At 44.2% G+C, this 19,971-nt stretch overlaps 1 protein-coding gene across 1 annotated transcript; it reads left to right on the top strand.

Moving 5' to 3' along the window:
• Positions 1 to 1,009: 1,009 nt before the first annotated feature.
• Positions 1,010 to 19,330, top strand: LOC107119034 (epoxide hydrolase 4; the record flags this gene model as incomplete). Its single annotated transcript, XM_015421457.1, has 5 exons — positions 1,010 to 1,167; positions 7,417 to 7,545; positions 9,611 to 9,714; positions 15,215 to 15,363; positions 18,924 to 19,330. Coding segments are annotated over 5 exons (772 nt in total), but the record flags the coding sequence as incomplete, so codon positions are not given.
• Positions 19,331 to 19,971: the final 641 nt, after the last annotated feature.

Here is a 19,971-nt window from a genome sequence, read left to right on the forward strand (position 1 = left end):
AGAAACCCTGTTCAGGCAACAAATTTGTATACAATTAGTGTGTGTGAGGGGGAGGAAGCGGGATCATGGTTGCTGGTCTCAGACTGATCTTCACACTTTGATCTGGCCTTCTGAGCACATAAGCTCTGTACACGGTGTTGTTGTAGTGTAGCTTCTGCTCAGAAGATCCAGTCGACATTTGGAAGTTGTTGATCAGTGTATTGATTCCTGCACTCATTGCAGGAATCAAGTCCAAATGGGCCAGCAGGGTCAGCATGAACAACACAACAGCTGTGGTGCTACCCCCCCCCCTCTTCCCTAAGGCATCTTCCCTGCCTCCAAACACTTCCTGTCTAGTGCTTTCTCAGCTATGTGGAGCTGTCCTTAGTATGCCATCTGGAAGTGTCTTTAGTTTGCATATTGCTGTGCACGTCCCTGAAGGGTGAGAAGTTCCACTGGCAATGTAACATGGTTTAATTTCCTTTGGATGGCAAAGCACTGGAGATTTAGGGTGTCTTTGTAATGTTAGTGTTATTAACAAATAAGCAAGCAATAAATATACTGAAAGCAAATTAGTACTCCCAGAGCAAGTAGCTAGTTCATTAACCCTCCATCAGGTTCTCTGCTGCCTCCGAATGTTTCCTCTTCAGCCAACATGCAGCTGCGTTGCATGTGTCCAAGTCCCACAAGTTCAGAATTGCTAAGCTGAATCCTCAGCAAACTGTACCTCTGTCCCCTCCCACTAGTGGAGGCGGTCACTTTCCCAAATAGTTTGCTTATTCATTTTTCTTCCTACTGTGATAAATTAGACCTAACAATGCTTTTATTCAGGCAGGTATTTATGGTCCATGCTTTGATTTGTGTTAGCTGATCATATGTGGAGTGTTTAATGGTGCCACGTTATAATGTTTTTGTGATGTTATTTTGCTTTTACAGTGTGAACTGCATTTGGGCTTCCTTTGGAACGAAAAGCACTTTATAAATCTTAAGTCATGAACTCATGAACTAAAACCCATTTCCTATTTACTAGGTATTCCTGGCGTCATCAAATGCGGGAATTTAAAAGTGAATACAGAGTTGTGGCGCTGGATTTGAGAGGTTACGGAGAAACCGATGCTCCTACCCACCGAGAGAACTACAAGCTTGATTGCCTGATTACAGATATAAAGGATATCTTAGAGTCTCTTGGTGTGTTAATGTCAGCCATTTTGCGCAATTTATAATATTTCTGGAAAAGATTAGCTAGATGAATGCAGTTTTCCTTTAACAAAAGTCCCTTTCATGTGTGATTGTTCATGTGTGTATATATAGCAGTGACACTGAATTTCACAGTCAAATTTCTAGGTTTTTTTAAAAGCTGTGATTCATTCTGAATAAAGAACAAATTTGTTAAACAGCTTAAATGCTCATGCTGTGTCAAGGTTCAGATATAAAGTGTAGTTGGCGATTAGGGCTGAAAAGGCAGACTGTGGCTCACCGGCAGTCCTGGAATCCAAACTGGGAATAAACCATTGTCTTGAATCCTGCTGTTTATAGTAAGCACAAACCATAGTTTGCTAGATCAGATATAACAGCATTTTTTTTTTACCCTGAATGTGGAAATATCTAATTGGAATAACCTGGCTAAACAGTTAAAGGAAGGGTAGCATCCAAACCTGATGATCCTGAAAGCTTGTTTATGTAGCTGCCAACCATGGCTTGCTGTTTTGTCTGAACCCAGCAGTCAAGTGAACATGTCTTTCCAGGTGACCTCTTTTCTCCTGTAAAGTGCAGTTGTGACCAGTGTTCCCTCTAAGCTGAGTTAGTGTGAGCTAGCTCACAGTTTTTTAGCCTCTGATGCACACATTTTTATCTTAGCTCAGGAAAGATAGCTCCAGAGAGAACTAATTTATGCAGTAGCCACATTGCTTGCTCACAACTTTAATGTCAGTAGCTCACAAAGTAGAATATTTGCTCACGAGACCCCACAGCTTAGAGGGAGCATTGGTTGTGACTCATTTGTTACAGAGGATCCAGCTGCAGAACATCAGTTGCACAGAAATTGCTTTCCCAACACCGAAGTCTCCTGCATTCCACCCCCATGCCTGCAGCAGTTTGGTGTAGTGATCAAGTGCGCGGACTCTAATCTAGGAGAACCGGGTTTGATTCCCCACTTCTCCACTTGCACCTGCTGGATGACCTTGGGCAAGCCATAGTTCTGGCACAGCTGTTCTTGAAAAACAGCAGTTTCTGTCAGAGCTCTCTCAGCCCTACCTACCTCACTGGGTGTCTGTTGTGGGGAGGGGAAGGGAAAGGAGTTTGGAAGCCGCTCTGAGACTCCTTTGGATAGTGAAGGGTGGGGTATAAATCCAGTCTCTTCTTCAGCCAGTTCTATCTTTGCAAATTTTGATGTGGAAGATGATTGTTCATCTGTCACTGGCACTTTCTGTGTGATGACACAACCTTCCACAAACACTGTTGTGAAACTTTGTGCTGTTTTGTGAACTTCTTTGCTGGATTAGTACTCATGCATGAGCATATTCAGCCACTCTCCATGAGCAGCGTTACCCTCAGCTTCCTCCAGTAGTTGTGTGCTTTTGCACACTTGCGTTGGAATGTACAACCTTATGGCTTTTTCAAAGAGACAACAGCGAATTAACAGGAGCAGCAAGACTATTTCTGCAGCAAGACTATTACCCCACCTGTGCCACAAGCACATACACAGTCACATGTGTGTACCCTGGCTGATTTCTAGAAGTCTTGTGCTACCCTTAAGATTCAGTCTGTGAAAGCACTGTGCAAATGGCAAATTAAGTGTATTGATTGTCTGGATAAGCCCTAATATTTCTATCATAACAGACCTACAAATGGATCTGAAACTGGATCCTATCCTAAGCAGGTGTTTCAGGGTAAAATATGAAAGACTGCACATTGCACTGTCCATTCCATTACCCATCCTGCCCAGCCCTGAGTAGCTTGATCAGCTGCATCCCCATATTTGTCTGTACCTGAGCAGTATCAGACCTGAGTGGTAGGCAGCCAGTCAAGTGAGAGCCAAAACCTGGAATTCACAGAACAAGAATCAGAGTCAGTAATTATTGTTGTTGTCCAGGGAGAGTCTCAGCATGGAAAGGAAGGCTTTATAGAAAGGAAAACCAGTGGTGGGAACCAGGAACCCTTTTCTTCGCAGGAAACTCTACAGTGTATAGTTCTGGTAGGTAGGAGCTTTTTCAAGAAAATGTGGAACTGTGGTGGTATATAATTATACTTTTGCATAGTGGCTTGGATCCAGTGATGCACAAGCGGAAACATAAAACGGTCGTAACGCAGTTCCACTTCCACAAGATCTTGGGTAACATCTAGCGCTTTTCTTCCAATATATTACAGTGCCCAGAGATTAGTTCCACAGTGTCTTGTGCAAGTGGAAATGCAAGTAGAGATAGAATGTTTGATTTAGCAAAAGAGCTATCACAATCTTTTCCACGTGGTTCTGCTTGTGCAGGAGCTCTAGCACAAGTGGAAATTTTGTACTGGATCGAGCTGTGCATAGATCTCTGCGCTCCTAGTTGCAGCTCTGGCAACTGCAAACATCTCTAGCTGTACAATCCCTTCAGCTTCTCCACACTTCTCAGTTATATCTGGCTCCTGGTCTCGATCACCTGGGGCCTAGATTATATACATGCAATGCAATGAGGTGGTGCTGAAGAGTTAGAACAGATGACACTTCAGATCCAGGAAATGGGTTACAAAAGGTCCCCTATGCTGGTGGTTCTCAAAATGTGGGTCTGGACCCAAAAGTGGGTCACAACTCTCTCGCAGGTGTGTCAGAAAGCTGGGATGGAACAAGAAGAAGAGGCTAAACTGGGAGAGGAGGCTCACTGACAAATTTGAGTTTACCTTTGCACAAGTGTGTAAATGGCCACGAAATACAGCCTGTTGCTCAATAAAGCTTGTGAGCAGTGTTCCCTCTAAGCTGAGTTAGTGTGAGCTAGCTCACAGTTTTCTAGCCTCCAGCTCACACATTTTTGTCTTCGCTCAGGAAGGATGGCTCCAGAGCAAACTGATTTATGCAGTCGCCAAATTGCTTGCTCACAGCTTTAATGCCAGTAGCGCACAAAGTAGAATTTTTGCTCACAAGACTCCGCAGCTTAGAGGGAACACTGCTTGTGAGGTCCACGCTTTTGGAACAATGAAATGTCACAGTATTTTGCCATAATGTAATGTGTTCAAATAATTGGACAGGGGTTGCTATCTCCAGCTTGGGAGATTCTTGGGGAATGCCCATGGAGTGGGAAGTTTGGGGAAGGGAGGGATCTCAGCAAGGTTGTGATTCCACAGGGTCTGCCCTCTAAAGCTGCCATTCCCTCAAGGGAAACTGATCTCTGTAGAATGAAGACAGGTATAACTCCAGGCCCACACTTTTAAATGTGACATAATAATGATGTGTGAAGGAATGGATTCATAAGCCCCTCCTATTCCTTCAGGTTGGTCCCTGGGAAGTCAGGAGACCCTGCCACCATCCCAGGTATCCACTCAGTGACACCAGCCCTTTCCCTCTCTATTCAGGGGTGCTGAACACAAACTAGCTAACTCCCACCACTTCCAGCAACTCGGAGAGTATCCCCGGCAAAACAAACTTGCACGGTTAGCATTCTGTACCTGCATTATCATTTGCAGGCTCCACCTAGTTGCTGCATATCCTTCTTCACTCCTTCAACCTAGCACAGGGATGATCTACGTCAAGGTTTTGAGCTATCATGCTCCAAAGTTGGCATGCTTGCCCACTGCTTCTTCCCATTCCCACACTTCAGATAGTAAGACCAAACAGGTGAAATGCATTTCTGGAGATCAGGCTTACAGCATTTGGTTTAATGAATAAAAAAATAATACACATGGTCTTTCAAGCAGTCAGGCTGAGCAAGGGTACAAAGAAAAGGTGAAAACATGCAGTCCCCCTTTCCTACATTTGATACTTATCTGAAATTATATTGTAAATAGGATAGGCTGGTTTTACTTGGAGTTTCAGTGGTGTGAAGTTCAGTATGACATTAGTTCTTATTGTTGGATCTTCGTTGAGTTGTTTTCCATGGAGCCGATGTGGTAGAGAAGTCAGAGTGTCAAACTAGGATCTGTGAGACCCAGGTTCAAATCCCCACTCTGCCATTGAAACTTGCTGCCAGTTACATACTCTCAGCCTAGCTTAATCTACTTCACAGCATTGTTATAAAGATAAAAATGGAAAAAAGGAGAACATTGTAAGCTGCTTTGGGTCCCCATTGGATAGGAAGTTAGGGTGTAGGTGAAGTAAATAAATAATCAGTTGTGAACAGGTACACATGTGTAGCGGAAGGATAGTGCAGGTAATGGGCTCTTGGAACATGGCATAGCAGTTCCATATGCAAAAATCATACTAGTTTCATCTCCATATATGGAAAATGAGCACTGGAGGAAAGTCTTAGTCCAGTTATTCTGCCATTTACAAAATGGCTGTCTACCCTCCACTCCGTCACCAGATTTAAACAGGCATCTATATGTGCTTCATGCTGTAGTCATTGCATGCAGTACCTGGGATCCAAAAAGCTAGTTTAAGGTAGCTAAGAGGCATATTCACATGCACTGGATATTTTGCAGATCCTCGTGACTTATCTTAAAGTCCTCTATTTGCAAAGTAATTTATCTTGTAGTAGGGTGGGTGGGAGGGTAAGTGAGTGATTATAATGCTTGCTTAGGTATATGTAACTAGTCGAGCAGTCTTTGAATGCTGAGCAGCACTGGTTTGGATTAAGCTCGTGTTCAGTATTGTCATCATATCTATATAATTAAAGATGCTGAGATTCATGTCAGCCCAACCATTAAGTAGTTTCAGGCAGCCACTATGGTCAACATAGTTTGTGTTTGGAGTCTGGACAGCATTTAGGTTTTTCTAACTAGGCACCAAGTTGAGGTGTGTATTCAGATCTACCAGAGCCAAAAATATACCCAAAAATATCTTATCGGTATTTTTCAGGTATATTTTGGCTTCCCAAATATATCCAGGTTTTTTTGGAACCCCCCCCCCCCAAAAAAAAAACAAATCCAGAGAAAATCCCAGATATATTCAGGACTTACCAATAGATCTGAAAACAGCAGAAAGGCAGGAGCAGATAGTTCCCGCCTCTAAACTGTTTGTCGGGCTTCTACTGCAGTCCCTTTGAAGTTTAAAGGGACTGCAGAAGACAACCCGAGGACCAGCTGTGTCAGGGGACACAGACTGTTCCTGCCAGCTTGGCTTGGGGCTGGCTTCTTGTGCAGCTCAGTTTAAATCTTCTGATTTTTAAAAATTGCACACCCCTAATGCCAAGATCCCCTGAGCCAGCCAGTGTATAGTATTCTACAACAATGGTTCTCATCCACAGGTCATGACCCTCAGTTTGTGGACCTTCTCCTGTTGGGTTGTGGGTGCCTATGTAGAATTGACATTTGGGAGTTGCTTTGTGGAAGGACCAGTGGCTAGGTCACATGCATAGAGAACATGCATAGACACCACACCTCTTGTCTCTCTTTCCATATGCACTAAGCAGAGCAACGGAACTGTGAGGCAAAGTCATCCAGAGGTGGAGAGGTTTCTTTTTAGCACAGGCAGTTGCACAGAATTTCCTCCCTGTAAAAGCTCTTCCTTGCCTTCTCTCTCTTTCCTCAGGCTGGTCACTCCCACTCCCACCTCCAGTGCTCCATTAAAGGTCATAACTCTGGATTCTCCCTTCCTGTCATGTGACTGTAATGACACATGTTTGCAGCTCAGTGAGTCCCATGCTGCTCCTGAGAGTTAAAAGTGGCTCTGCGGTCTGGAAGACCACAGTTCTACAGTAAGGCTAAAAATTACAGGTATACCCAGGGCTCTAGTCGGGGGGGAGCTCTCAGGTACGGAGCTCCGGAAGAGACCCTCTAGGGGGCGGGGCGGTCATGTGGTGAAGCCCCGCCCCCTTCTTTACCCCGCCCTCTGCTTCGATCCTCATTCCGTTTGGGAATGAGGATGAAGCAGGAGGGTAAGTAGCCGGGCCTTCTGACACACTTCCGGTGATGTCAGGGGGTGTGGCCTTCTGTCACTTCCGGTGATGTCAGGGGGCGTGGCATATGCAAATAAGTTATGCTAATGAGTTATGCTAATGAGCTCCGGCAGCTCTTTTTCTACAACAAGACCCCTGGGTATACCAAGAGAAAGGAACATGAGAAGGTAGAAACTATTATCTTAAATTTTCTGCTTTCTGTGTGCTATTTCCCCCCACTATAAGTCTACATTCTTTTAAAAGTTTATTTATAGAACTGATCGCATAACTGTGGTGGCATAAGAAAAAACAGTGAAACTGTGATATTGCTAGGTAATATTCTGTAACATGTACTGCCATTTACTTTGATGTGATAATTTATTTGGAGGTAACTGTTGTTAAACAACTGTTCAAATATATTTTTAACTAACAGGATACAGCAAATGTGTGCTGATTGGGCACGACTGGGGTGGAATGATCGCCTGGCTAGCCGCTATTTGTTACCCAGAAATGGTGATTAAGCTGATTGTTGTTAATTTTCCACACCCCTCGGTTTTTACAGGTGAGTTTTGGGGCAGGGGCAGGATTCAGTCTTCTGAATATAACTCAAGGACTGCTAAATCAGAGCACATGGATATCCATCATCCTGTTTCCCATGGTAGCCTAGCCAGCTAGATGCTTTCGCAAGGTCCATCAGCAGGGCACAAGGGCAATAGTGCTCCCTGACTGTTTGTCTTCCCTTTCCCCAGCATTTGTTATTCAGTGGTATATTGCCTCAGAACTTGGCAGTTTTCATCTAGCTGTCTTGATAGCCACTGATAAACCTATCCTCCATGAGTCTGTCTGATCCCCTTTTAAAGACATCTGAGACCATGGCTAGCATGCCATCATGGGTGGACGGATTCCATACATTAATTGCATGCTGTGTGAATAAGTATTTTCTTTTGCCCTGATCATCTCAATGATTTCAGGCTCCAGATCCTGATAAACTCTCCTCTGTTTCTGAGCTGGGATCCACTGGAATCTCTTTCATATGGAACTCCAGAATTCTAGTGTAGAGAGGATGGGTGATGGCAGTTTCAGAAAAGAACTGGAAGAAAGAGTAGATCTCTGAACATTGTAAGGAAGTTAGGAGCTATGACAGTTTCGCCCTCCTTCACAGGATTTCCCTTTAGCTTGTTATTAGCTGTGCAGCCCCTTTCTCTGGCTGTCCCACACAGTCATTTTAATGTACATTGGTAAATGCTGTCTCAGCCTATGGAACTAAGGGGAGAGGCTAAAATCCTTCTTTTTTCCTTGTTTGATAAAGGCACAACAGAGGTTGATGATAACTCAGAACTAACCATCTGTTTTATTTCAGTTTGAGGGGAAACAGTCAGGTAGGAATCAAGTTTAGGACTTACGAGATAAACAGGCAACAGGGCTGAGATAACTTTGTATTAAAGAAACCAGATAATTTGTCACAAACAGTAGTTGTTTCTGTTATTCAGACTGGTCTTTAAAACTTGAGAAGAGAAATTTCTTGGCAGTCTCTGCTTAAATAAACAAGCGTAAGCGTCTTGGTCTCATAGACACTAAAGTTGATGAAGTTGCCATTTCCTTATCCACTGGCTACGGATCACCCCCGTTCTTCTGGGAGCTATTTCCCCCTGTCTTGATAGGGATGGGCTACTTGTCCAGCTTCCCTAACTCAAGATCTTTCTTGATCCTCTCACAGTCTGCTTCACCCTTTCTCCTCCCCCCCCCCTTAACTCTCAACTCCCAACTCCTAACTGACCCTCTCAACTGAGTAATTCCATTTGAATTCCCTGTCACTCAAGGTTCTCAGTCAGGGTTACAGCATTAACCATTTACTGTCTGTCACAGGAGTGCTCTGACGAAAATTAGTTCAAAGGCTGTGCATTGGATAAATGGGGAGCCTCAAGTGTACAGGACATCCAGTGCTTCTCTGTATGAAGTGTGTGGGAGGGATTCAGAAGTGGAGGTGGGAATTCAAACTGAAATGAAAATGTATATTGCTATAACATTTTAGGCTCTGCTATATCAACAACTTATATGTGACCTTGTTCAATGATGCCACAAAATGCTGATGTGACCTGCTAATGTGAGAAAAGGGGGTATATTCTTAGGGTAAAGCACTTATGCACCCTGTTGCAAGGTTCTGCCTTTTTTTTGACAGCTCATTCTTGGCTGATCTGAAATTGCTTTTATGTGTCCTTGTGGATTAAAAACCAGAGCATCATGGGTAGCAGGATGGAGAGAAACCAGCAGCTTTTTGTTTTTAGTGAGATGCATCTAGTTTAAGAATTCATGCCTTAAAATCTGATTCTTTGCTGATGCCTTTATCCCAGTCAATTGTATTTTTTGCTGTGAAATCCTAAGAATGGTTCTAGCAATACTGCTATTCAAAAAAAACCGGAATTTGCTATATCAAATCAATTGCTTGCAACACGGCTCACTTCTGCATGCTTTTTTCTTGCTTCTGTGAGATTAAGGAGAAAATAATTATATTTATGATTATTAAAATATTATGAGTTTTACTGTAGTCATTCCTGGATTTTAAAAAACTAGAGTTTGTCAGAATTTCATCAGCTTTTCTTGCTCATTCTTTTTTTCTTCTTTTTAAGAATACATTTTACGACATCCATCACAAATGATGAAATCCTCTTTGTACTACTTCTTCCAGATGCCATGGTTTCCTGAACTTATGTTTACAATAAATGATTTCAAGGTGAATGTCTAGAAAGAAAACTTGTTGAATGTATTATTTATGGGAACACTGCCCCTCAATTTCAATGCAAGAATGAAAGGTTTACTTTTAATACTAAGATATTGTCTTCAGTGTTTAGTGGTTTATTAGAAATTGTGTGTAAGCGTAAAAACACATACATGAATGAATGAATTTTATTGTTACAGCGCATAGCCAGCAATGCATGTGTTCTTGTTTTCTGGGATGTACATGCTAGTGTTACATGTCCTACAACTGGAGATGCCAACCTCCAGAGGGCACCTGGACATCCCCCACTATTACAGTTGTTCTCCAGATGACCAAGATCAGGTCCCCTGGAGAAAATGGCTCCTTTAGAGGGTGGACTCTATGGCATTATACCCTGCTGAGGCCCCTTCCCTCCACAAACCCACCTCCTAAATCTCCAGGTATTTCTCAACACAGAGCTGGCAACCCTACCTATGACACTTGAGAGTAAACTTCATTGAATTCAGTGGGATGTACCTTGGAGAACACATATATATGAAACAGGGCTCTTTTTGTAGAAAAAGCCCAGCAGGAACTCATTAGCATAATAGGCCACACCCAACAGCAGGAACTCATTAGCATATTGGGCCACACCCCTGACAGCACAGCTCATTAGCACATTAGGCTGCACACCCCTGTTACCAGAAGTGTGGTTATCCAGCCACACCCACCTTTTGCTTGTTATTCTGTTTACCTTGTTTGTTGTCACAACCCAGGGCTTTTTGTAGCAGGAACTCCTTTGCATGTTAGGCCACACACCCCTAATGTAGCCAATCCTAATGAGTTTCTGCTGTTGGGTGTGGCCTATTATGCTAATGAGTTCCTGCTGGGCGTGGCCAACTTGGGAGCCAGCCGGAACTCCGTTCCTGTGCGTTCCTGCCCAAAAATAGCCCAGACTGTTAGGTCTTTTTCAGAAATGATACTTTTTAAATGTATGTTACCACATATAACATGGCCCCATCTGTGGATACTTAAATTCAGAAATTGGGACCATGGACTGACAAGACAACTGTTTCTAGAAACCTGAGAAAAGTTTTAGGTTTGCAAAAAAATCTGAAATATAAAACAAACAGACAAAAAATAATATTAGGGTTTTTTAAAAAACCCAAAATGATAGAAACAGCATGTCACATGAGCTAGACGACCCCTCGTCACTATCGCTGGGCGCCTGCGGCCACGAACCATCCGCCACCGCACCCTGCCATCCAGGGAAGGGGGGGGACTCCAGAAGCCTCAGAGTATCGGGAGGAGAGGAGGTTACATCACCACCCTCTGCTCTCCCTTGGCATGCTCAGACAGTTCTCTCTCTCTCTCCTCAGCCTGTCTGAGTTCCCCATTTTATTCCAGTCCCGTGCCATCTGCCTCCCTTGTGTTCCGCCCTCCACCCTCCGTCTTGGCCCCACCCCCTTCTCTTATCCCGGGACACTGAGTCTGGGGTGTGGCTTCCTTTCGGCTCCTTCCCTCTGGCCCTAACGGCTGCGTCAGCCCAGCGTCTCCCCGTTCCCATTCTGCTTGGGGCTGTGGGTGGTCCCTCGCGCCGGGCCATTGGCCTGTCGCGGTCTCCTTCCCCCCTTCTGGGGCATTCCCATTTTGCATTGGCCATTCGTTGAGGGCGGCATCTCCCGGCCGTTTTGGGGGTGTCCCGCCGGGTCCCAGCATAGCAGGTCAGCTGTAGCCTCCGGTAGGTGTTGACACAGTCGGGGCTGGGATGGTTGGGGGTGGTGGAGTCCCGAGCGGCGGCGGCCATCCCTGCAGAGGCTCGCCCTCAGGACACAGCCTGTAACTTTAAGAAATAAATGTCCTCAGTGGCTGGTGGTAGGCAACCACAATAGTATTGCCAGCATTCAAGCCTTGGTATCTGTCAATAAAAGGCAGGAGGAAGGGGGCAGGGCTTATCAGGGCCAGGCCTGCTGTTCAGCAGCAGCAACCCCACAAAAGCCAGTATGATAGTGATTAGAGTTTCAGATTAGGATCTGGAAGACCCAGATTTGAATCCCCAATCTGACATGGAAGCTCACTTGGTGACTTTGGGCCAGCCATACACTCTCAGCCTAACCTACCCCACAGGGTTGTTAAGTTGCTTTGAATCCCCATTGTAGAGAAGACAGGGCATAAATTAAGTAAATAAATGATAAGTATAGCAGAAAATGGGTGGCAGATAAAAGGCAGATAGGTAGGTAGGTGGAAAGGAGAGAAGGAAGCAGGGAAAGGTGAGGAAATGGCAGTTGCCAGGAAGACGGAAAGAGGAAACAGCATGGAGAAGGGGATATAGGGGGAAATGAGGTAGATACCCTCCCACAACTCCTTGACAGTTCCCCGCTCCTCAACTGGGCCTTTCAGGGAACAGAAAAAAGATATAGTGGGAGAAGGGAAAATGAGATGCTTCCTGCAAGTCCTTGTGGGTCTCCTGTTTGCTCAAATAGAGCTGGCTTGAATGTACATTTTATTTTTAATGCATATTCTGCTTTCAGTCCCACATTAAGATCATCCTCACACGTGCACAAAGAATGCAAGAAAATTTCATGCTACATCGAAATGTCCTTTGAGAAATTCCCCTTTAAAATTTGACTATTCAGAATTATTCCTGCTGGAAATCTTTTTAAAAACAGTTTTAAAAATTATCGGAAGAACGTAAGAGCTTAAAAAGAGCCCTGATGGATCAGACCAACACATGTTTCATGCAGCAGCCAACCAGTTGCCTTGAAGGCCCAACGAATAGGGCATGGAGTCCAAGGCCTTTTCCTGATGTTGCCTCCTAGCACTGGCATTCAGAGGTTTGCTGCCTCTGAATATGGAGATTCCATTGATGGGTTATTCACTTGTTGCTGAAAACATAATATTAAAAATTAGTCTTATCTCACACTTCTACTTGACAAGTCCTGGCCTGCCACAAAGAGTCAGCTGATCCTGGCTCCTTAAGTGGTATGGCACATGTGTTCATTCCATTCATGCTGTATATTTTTAAGTACACATTTAAATACCTACAAACATAGAGTTGGATCCCATGGACTGTAAATGGAAGGAGTTCATAGAATGGTTCTTTCCCTCTTCCCAGTGCATCCTTTTGCAGTCTCCTGTGTTCCTGAGGACAAGACGTCTCTTGGGGAAAAGATGGGATGTGGTATGGGGCGACAGTCCCAAGAAAGGGGAATTGGCAGAAAAGTTCACACATACTCTTGAGAGAGCTCTGAGGTTTAAAGCGCTTCTGAAGAATGCAAGTTATTTCTCTCAAACTGTAGCCCTTAAGGTTGCCAGCAGTCCAAAGAAAAAATATCTGGTCCTTTTAACGGAGGAGCTGCGGTGGCTCAAGTGGTTAAGACACTGAACTGCAGGCTGTGGAAGGTTGGTAGTTCAGCAGTTCGAGACCCAAGTGTGCCGCATGACCGAGTGAGCTCCCGTCTCTAGTTCCAGCTCCTGCCAGCCTAGCAGTTTGAAAGCAAGAAATTGCAAGTAGATAAATAGGTACCACTTCAGTGGGAAGGTAACAGCGTTCCGTGCGCCTTGGAGTTTAGTCATGCCGGCCACATGACCACGGAAACGTCTTTGGACAGCGCTGGCTCTTCGGCTTTGAAACAGAGATGAGCACCACAACCCTAGAGTCGGATTCAACTGGCTTTCGAGCAAGGGAACCTTTACCTTTACCTTTAATGGGATGCTGTTTACCTGGTGATGTTATTTATCTCTATGCCCTGAAAAACTTCAGCTCCCCAGTTCCACACATTAAACTTCTGTTAAAGGGGCAGGACATTTTTTCCCCAGGCCTATTGGCAACACAAGTAGCTCCCTATGCTTCATCCTGCTCTATTCCCAAGGGTTCCTTGACCCTTAGGAGCATATTTTCAGGGAGGAGTCTGTAAGGGGAACTGAGCAGTTATCTGTTCTATGAATTCCTTCCATTCATGGTTCATAGCATCCAACCCATTATGTGTGAAGAGGCCTTTAGATGCATCTTTGTTGTTGTTGTTGTTTTCCGCCCTTCTTTCTAGGAAGTTACTACTGTGTACATGGCTCTTCCAATTTATTTTGCAAATAACATTGCAGCAAGGCAAATTAGGCAGAGAGGAGAGAGAGAGTGGTCCAAGGTCACATGATAAGCTGAGGAGGGGTTTGAACCTAGGTGTGGAGATAAAGTTGCCAACTCCCACGTGGGAAATATCTGGAGATTTGGGGGTGGAGCCTTGGGGGGTGAGGTTTGGGAAGGGGAGGGACTTCAGCATGCTTTAATACCATTGTAATTCTGCAGGGTCTGCAAAACAGAGCTGTTCCGCCAGGCCTTTGGTTGAGGTGGTGGACGTCAAATAAAATCCGCCTCCTCTGCTCAAGTGCCCATGGTCTTACTTACACCTGGACTGAGTGATCTGTTTAGGCAGAGCGCACACCACCCACCCTGGCATGAGCCCAGCAGACATTCAAAGAAGAAATTATTGCTTTGCTGTAAGGTTGCCAAGTGAAAAAATCGCCGCAGCGGGGAACTCCTGGCTTGCGGCTTGAGTGTGCGCACGAAGCGTGCGCGCGCCGCATGCACTTCACCAGGAAGTGACGTGACTACGCTGGGCGCGCTGGGGGCGGGGCCACGACTGTCCGAGGAAAAACCATAGAGTTTCCCCCTCGGATGGTCGTGGCCCCGCCCCCAGCGTGCCCAGCATCGTCATGTCACTTTCTGGTGACGTGCACGTGGGGGTGGGGTTCCCCCTGGGGCCCAATCTGCCGACGGCGGGGAACGGGCCTCTGGGGTGGGGGTTTCCCCGCCCCCGGGGGGACTTGGCAAGCCTACTTTGCTGTCAAGAATTAGTCAACTAAATTTTAATTGTTGAGCTAATATTTTAATGAACTGTTTTATAACTAATGTTTGACTTTGCTTGTTGTTAAGCTGCCCTGAGCCTGCTTGCAGGGTAGGGTGGGATGCAAGTCTCAAAAATAAAATAAAACAGCCATTTCCCCCCAGTTCCCCGCTCTCCGTTATCTGGAGATCAGTTGTAATTCTGGGAGATCTCCAGCACCTGCCTCGAAGTGGCAACCTACTTGCAGATCCAAATCCAATACTCTAGCCATGCTGGCATTTCATACCTTTGCCTCAATGGCAAATGTAACCTACTCAATAAAGTATCACTTGCGATCCTGATCCTGGATTAGATTCCAGTGAACTCTAAAGGAGGAGCTGTGCTTTTCTAAAGGCAATCTACAGCAGTATTCTGAGCCAAAACTGTGTCCTCTCTACAGCAATCTGACAGCCATATCTCAACATGTTTTGCTTTACCAATGTGTGCTGCATCCAGATTTGATCAGAACTAGGTTCCTGGGAAAAATTTTGCTTTCTAATTTTAGCTTAACCATAAATAACAGTGGAAGGCTGATTAATACAAGCAAGCATTTCCTACTCAGTTTGAAAATATGACAATGGTGATGATTTACAATTGCTTAGCAATTTAGAGCAGTTTTAAACATCTTTGATGCATTTTCTTATTTATTGTTGTAGACTCTGAAAAATCTGTTTACCAGCCCATCCACTGGAATAGGAAGAAAAGGCTGCAAGCTAACAGCAGAAGATATTGAAGCTTACCTTTATGTTTTTTCCCAGCCAGGAGCACTAACTGGTCCCATTAATCACTATAGAAACCTTTTCAGGTAAGTAAAATGTTCTTGGGTGAAGCACATTATCCAAGCCTCTCTTCACAAGCAGGTAGGTGAACCTTTAGGGCTTGGTTTAGGGGGCATGTGTCAATTAAGGACAAATCTCCTCCTGTGTCATGCATGAACACAAGAGCTGCTTCTGAGAGAGGTTTGTGTAAGTCAGAGACAAAATGAGAATCTCTGTTGTCCTTTTTGGAAATTCTACGTGAAGTTTTATTGGGCAGTCTGAGGTAGGGTTGCCGATCTGCAGGGGGCCTCTCTCTTAAACTCTCTTAAAGGAGACGAGTTTCTCAACACAGAGTTAGAAGGGAACCTAGAGGTCACCTACTCCAGCCCCTTGCTCAGTGCAGGAATTACTCAGCTACAGCACCCCACTTTGCTTAAAGGAGCACACGCCTTTAAAAATGTTTTAAAATAATTGAAAAAAGCATTTACAGGAGAAATTCTTGTGGGGCTGTGCCTTTAAGAAAGGGGGCAGCGCCCCCCAAATCTCCACTGTAGTTACAGGCCTGTTTCCACCACCACTTATTCAGAAGTAAGTTGCAGTGATTTCAGTGGGAATTACTTCCAGGTGTCCTTAGGATTACACATCCAGGCACTTACTTGGAAAGGAGCTTCACTGAAATCAATGGGACTTATTTCTCAGTAAATATTTTCAATCTGGGTAGATCCCTTTATTTCAATAAGACAAAACTTGCTTAAATGAAGGGCTTTTCCACATTCTCATTTTCTGGCTTCGGTTTTTCCTGTTGCTCCAGGTTACGAGTGGAGGGTCTGTTCCACAAACCTTTTGCTCCCTCTTGTGGTTGATTCAGTATTACACTACGTTATATCCAGCATAGATTGATGTAATATCCAATTGACCACTAGAGGGAGTAAAACACAGGAAAACCCCTGAAGCAATAGGAACACACAAGCAAGGAAATGAGAATGCGGAAAAGCCCCTAAATCTTTTGAGTCGATGGGGTGGGGTATAAATTGAATTAATAAAATAAATAAAATAATAAATAAATCATTAGTGTATTCATGAAAAAAACCTTATATTAGGTGTTTCCCCCCCTCTTCTTTGGATGTTACTGAATTGACAAGATGTGTTTTATAGGCCTTAATGATGGCAGCCATTCCAGCAGTCATGTGGACTGCACTTTCAGTACACTTTTCAACTGGATTTTACTGTGTGAACTGACAAAATCCAGTTGGAAAGTGGATTACATAAGAACATAAGAGACGCCAATGTTGGATCAGGCCAAAGGCCCATCCAGTCCAACACTCTGTATCACACCGTGGCTAAAAATACCAGGTGCCATCGGGAGGTCCACCAGTTGGGCCAGGTCATTAGAAGCCCTCCCACTGTTGACCCCCCCCAAGCACCAAGAAGACAGAGCATCACTTGCCCCAGAGTCCCTATCTATACCTTGTGGCTAATAGCCACTGATGGACCTCTGCTCCATATGCTTATCTAATTCCCTTTTGAAGCCGTCCATGCTTGTAGCCACCACCACTTCCTGTGGCAGTGAATTCCAAGTGTTAATCACTCTTTGGGTGAAGAAGGACGTCCTCTAAAGAGCCCTAAGCGCTTTAACCTTTCCTCATAGGGAAAGTGTTCCAACCCTTTTATCATTCGAGTTGCCCTTTTCTGCACTTTTTCCAAAGCTATAATATCCTTTTTAAGGTGTGGTGCCCAGAACTGCACACAGTATTCCAAATGAGGTCTCACCATTGATTTATATAGGGGCATTATGATATTGGCTGATCTGTTTACAATACCCTTCCTAATAATCCCCAGCATAGCATTGGCCTTCTTTATTGCAGTCACACACTGTCTTGACATTTTCAGTGAGTTATCTACTACAACTCCAAGATCTCTCTCTTGATCAGTCTCTGCCAGTTCAGACCCCACCAATGTGTATTTATATTTAGGATTTTTGGCTCCAATGTGCATCACCTTGCACTTGGATTGAAAGTGGATTATTTAGTGTGTGTGACCGCAGCCTATGTTTGGGTTTCCTCTAGTCTTGTGGTTCTGCATCATGCTAGTTTATGAGATGAGGGCTTAGATATGATTTGAATCAAAGGAACAGTATGAATTAGATTCTATGCATTCATGCGGTAACCAGGCACATAGCAACAGTGGGGCTCCCTGGGGCTCATGCCCCACCCTGAATCTGCCCTGCCCCTCCTGCCCTCCAACCCAAGTTCACCCTCACCTGGCTTGATCCTTTTTTTACTTGGTTATGCCATGCCTGCCCTCCCCCTGACCAATACAATATGGCACACTCGGGCTCAGGGCTGGCAAGAGACATTTGCTCTCTGCCTGATGGCTCTGGCAAGATGGGCTGGAGTAATTAAGTGTAAGTTCCTGTTGGCATTTGTGAGGAGCCTTTTTGGAGTGCAGTAGCTCAGTGGGGTGGGACCTGGCCCAGGGCTGAAACCTCCTGCGGGCGGGGGGGGGGCAACTCTGCAACCAGGTTGTTGGGCAGCCACAGAGCAGCCTTGGTTTGAAAGGAAGCATGTGGGCTGTGTAGCCCACTCCGGCCATGGACTCAGGTAGGCTACCTGCCAGGGGCATCGTGAGGAAGGACAAGTGAGGAAGCATGCAAAGGGACATGACCGGCAGTTCTGTTGTTCGGGGTGGGGGGCTAACCTGGGCTATGCATCAGGGCTTTTGCCCTTTAAAGAGGTTTTATTCTTTTATTTTTCTTTTATTTGATTTTTCTTTTTTTGTGTGATGTCGGAAGTGACGTTGGGGCCCCCGGTGCCCTCCCACTGAAAATTTTCTGGCTATGGGCCTGTATGGGTAATATCTGGGCTAGAAAAATCCTCTCTCATGCACCTAAAATTGGATAGCAGGGCATATATATTTGAATCCTTTCCCATCTTTGTGCAGGGCGTATGCCTAAAACATTCATATTGTCTAGGAACTGAAAGTGTACTAATTGTTGTTGTTACGTATTTCACCTTTTGAGCCTGCTGCGCCATATCACAACAGGTTGAATCCTGTGAACCATGAGTGCAAGGAACTTGCAGATGTGGCATTGTCCACCTCATCCAACAGCCCCCGTTCCTTCCAAAAGGTGATGCAGTGAAGATTTGCTCCCCAGTCTCTTGGAACTTGCCATTCATAGGACACGGCCTCTTTATATTGCACAAGGGCTCTCTTAACCTGAAAGAACAATAAATTCCATGGAAGACTGATTAGGTTCATTTATTGATTTTATAACAAATTAAGGGCAGTTGTCCTTGGTGCTAAAATAAAACTTAATCTTCAGATAAGTTACTAAATTGAGGAATTTGTTTACATGTCTATAGCCCCAACCCAGCATTCTGTATTATATATACCATAACTAATGATAATAAATTCAAAGACAGATGCGGCTGCTTCATTAAGACTGGGGTGTGCATTCTCATGTGGATGTAGATGCTCATCTGTATCCATATATTTGCTGCATGAGGAAACTTGACACCATGCCTGGCTTGGTACAACAGATTGTGAAATATAGCTGAACGGATTTCTTTTTAAATAATAACTTAAATATTGCTATTTTGTTTTAAAGTTGCCTACCTCTTCAGCACCATGAGGTCACCATGCCTACTTTGTTGCTATGGGGAGAAAGAGATCCTTTTATGGAGGTGGAGATGGCAGAAATCACAAGAATGTATGTCAAAAATCAATTTAGACTGACTATTCTTTCTGACGCTAGCCACTGGCTCCAACAAGATCAACCTGACATCGTGAACAAGTTGATATGGACTTTTCTAAAAGAAGAGTCAAGAAAAAGAGAGTGATCTTCCCCCCCCCCTTTTGCCGACACAATCTAAATTTTAAAAGCTCGTTAACTTGTGATCAGGGCCACATCTGCAGCCTAGACAGAGCTCTGCTAGAGAAAATGTTTTCAGTGTACTGTACATATTGATGCCAATGTTATTACAAGAAGGTGGTGTAAGACTATGTAACGTTAATGTTGGTTTTACCCGTATTCTGTATTTTGCACATGAAACACTTGCCTTAAAATGTTTGTGCTTGTACAATAAGGAATTAATAGAAGGTTGCTTAGTTTTGTTTACTCACTTGCTTTAAAATTCTAATGTGTGGTGCCTTTTAAAAATGTATAATGAATCAGTGCAGGAATACCAGAAGAAGTTGCTGTTGGTATGATGATGATCAATTTTCATTCTACTGGTTGGAAGTTTGTTGTTTTCTTGAACTATATTTTTAACCATTAAAGATGTTATCTTTGGGTCTACATGTTACTGTAGAAGTCTAAAGAAAACAAACTTTTTGTCTGAGCACATCTGAGAACATGAAGTGACAAATCAGATTTAATTGTAATGCCAGTTGAGCGCTTCCTGTGCAGTGGTATTAACTTGAAAAAAAACCCTAGGATGTATGCACATGTTTTGAAACTTTAATAGAGCCTGAAGAACTCAGATTATGACTTGTGTATTCTAGTATCTGCCTTGTTCTAATAAACTGCAACTAATGTGGTTCCCTGTACCTAGCTCTTTATAAAGAGATTTCTGTATGTATGACATTAAAAAGTGAACTGTCTATTAACAATTAGCTGGCTTCTTCATCATATCCCTATTCCCTACAAAAATCAG

The sequence above is a fragment of the Gekko japonicus genome, unplaced genomic scaffold (genome assembly GCF_001447785.1).
Source record: "Gekko japonicus isolate JY-2015 unplaced genomic scaffold, Gekko_japonicus_V1.1 scaffold911, whole genome shotgun sequence".
NCBI lineage: Eukaryota > Metazoa > Chordata > Lepidosauria > Squamata > Gekkonidae > Gekko > Gekko japonicus.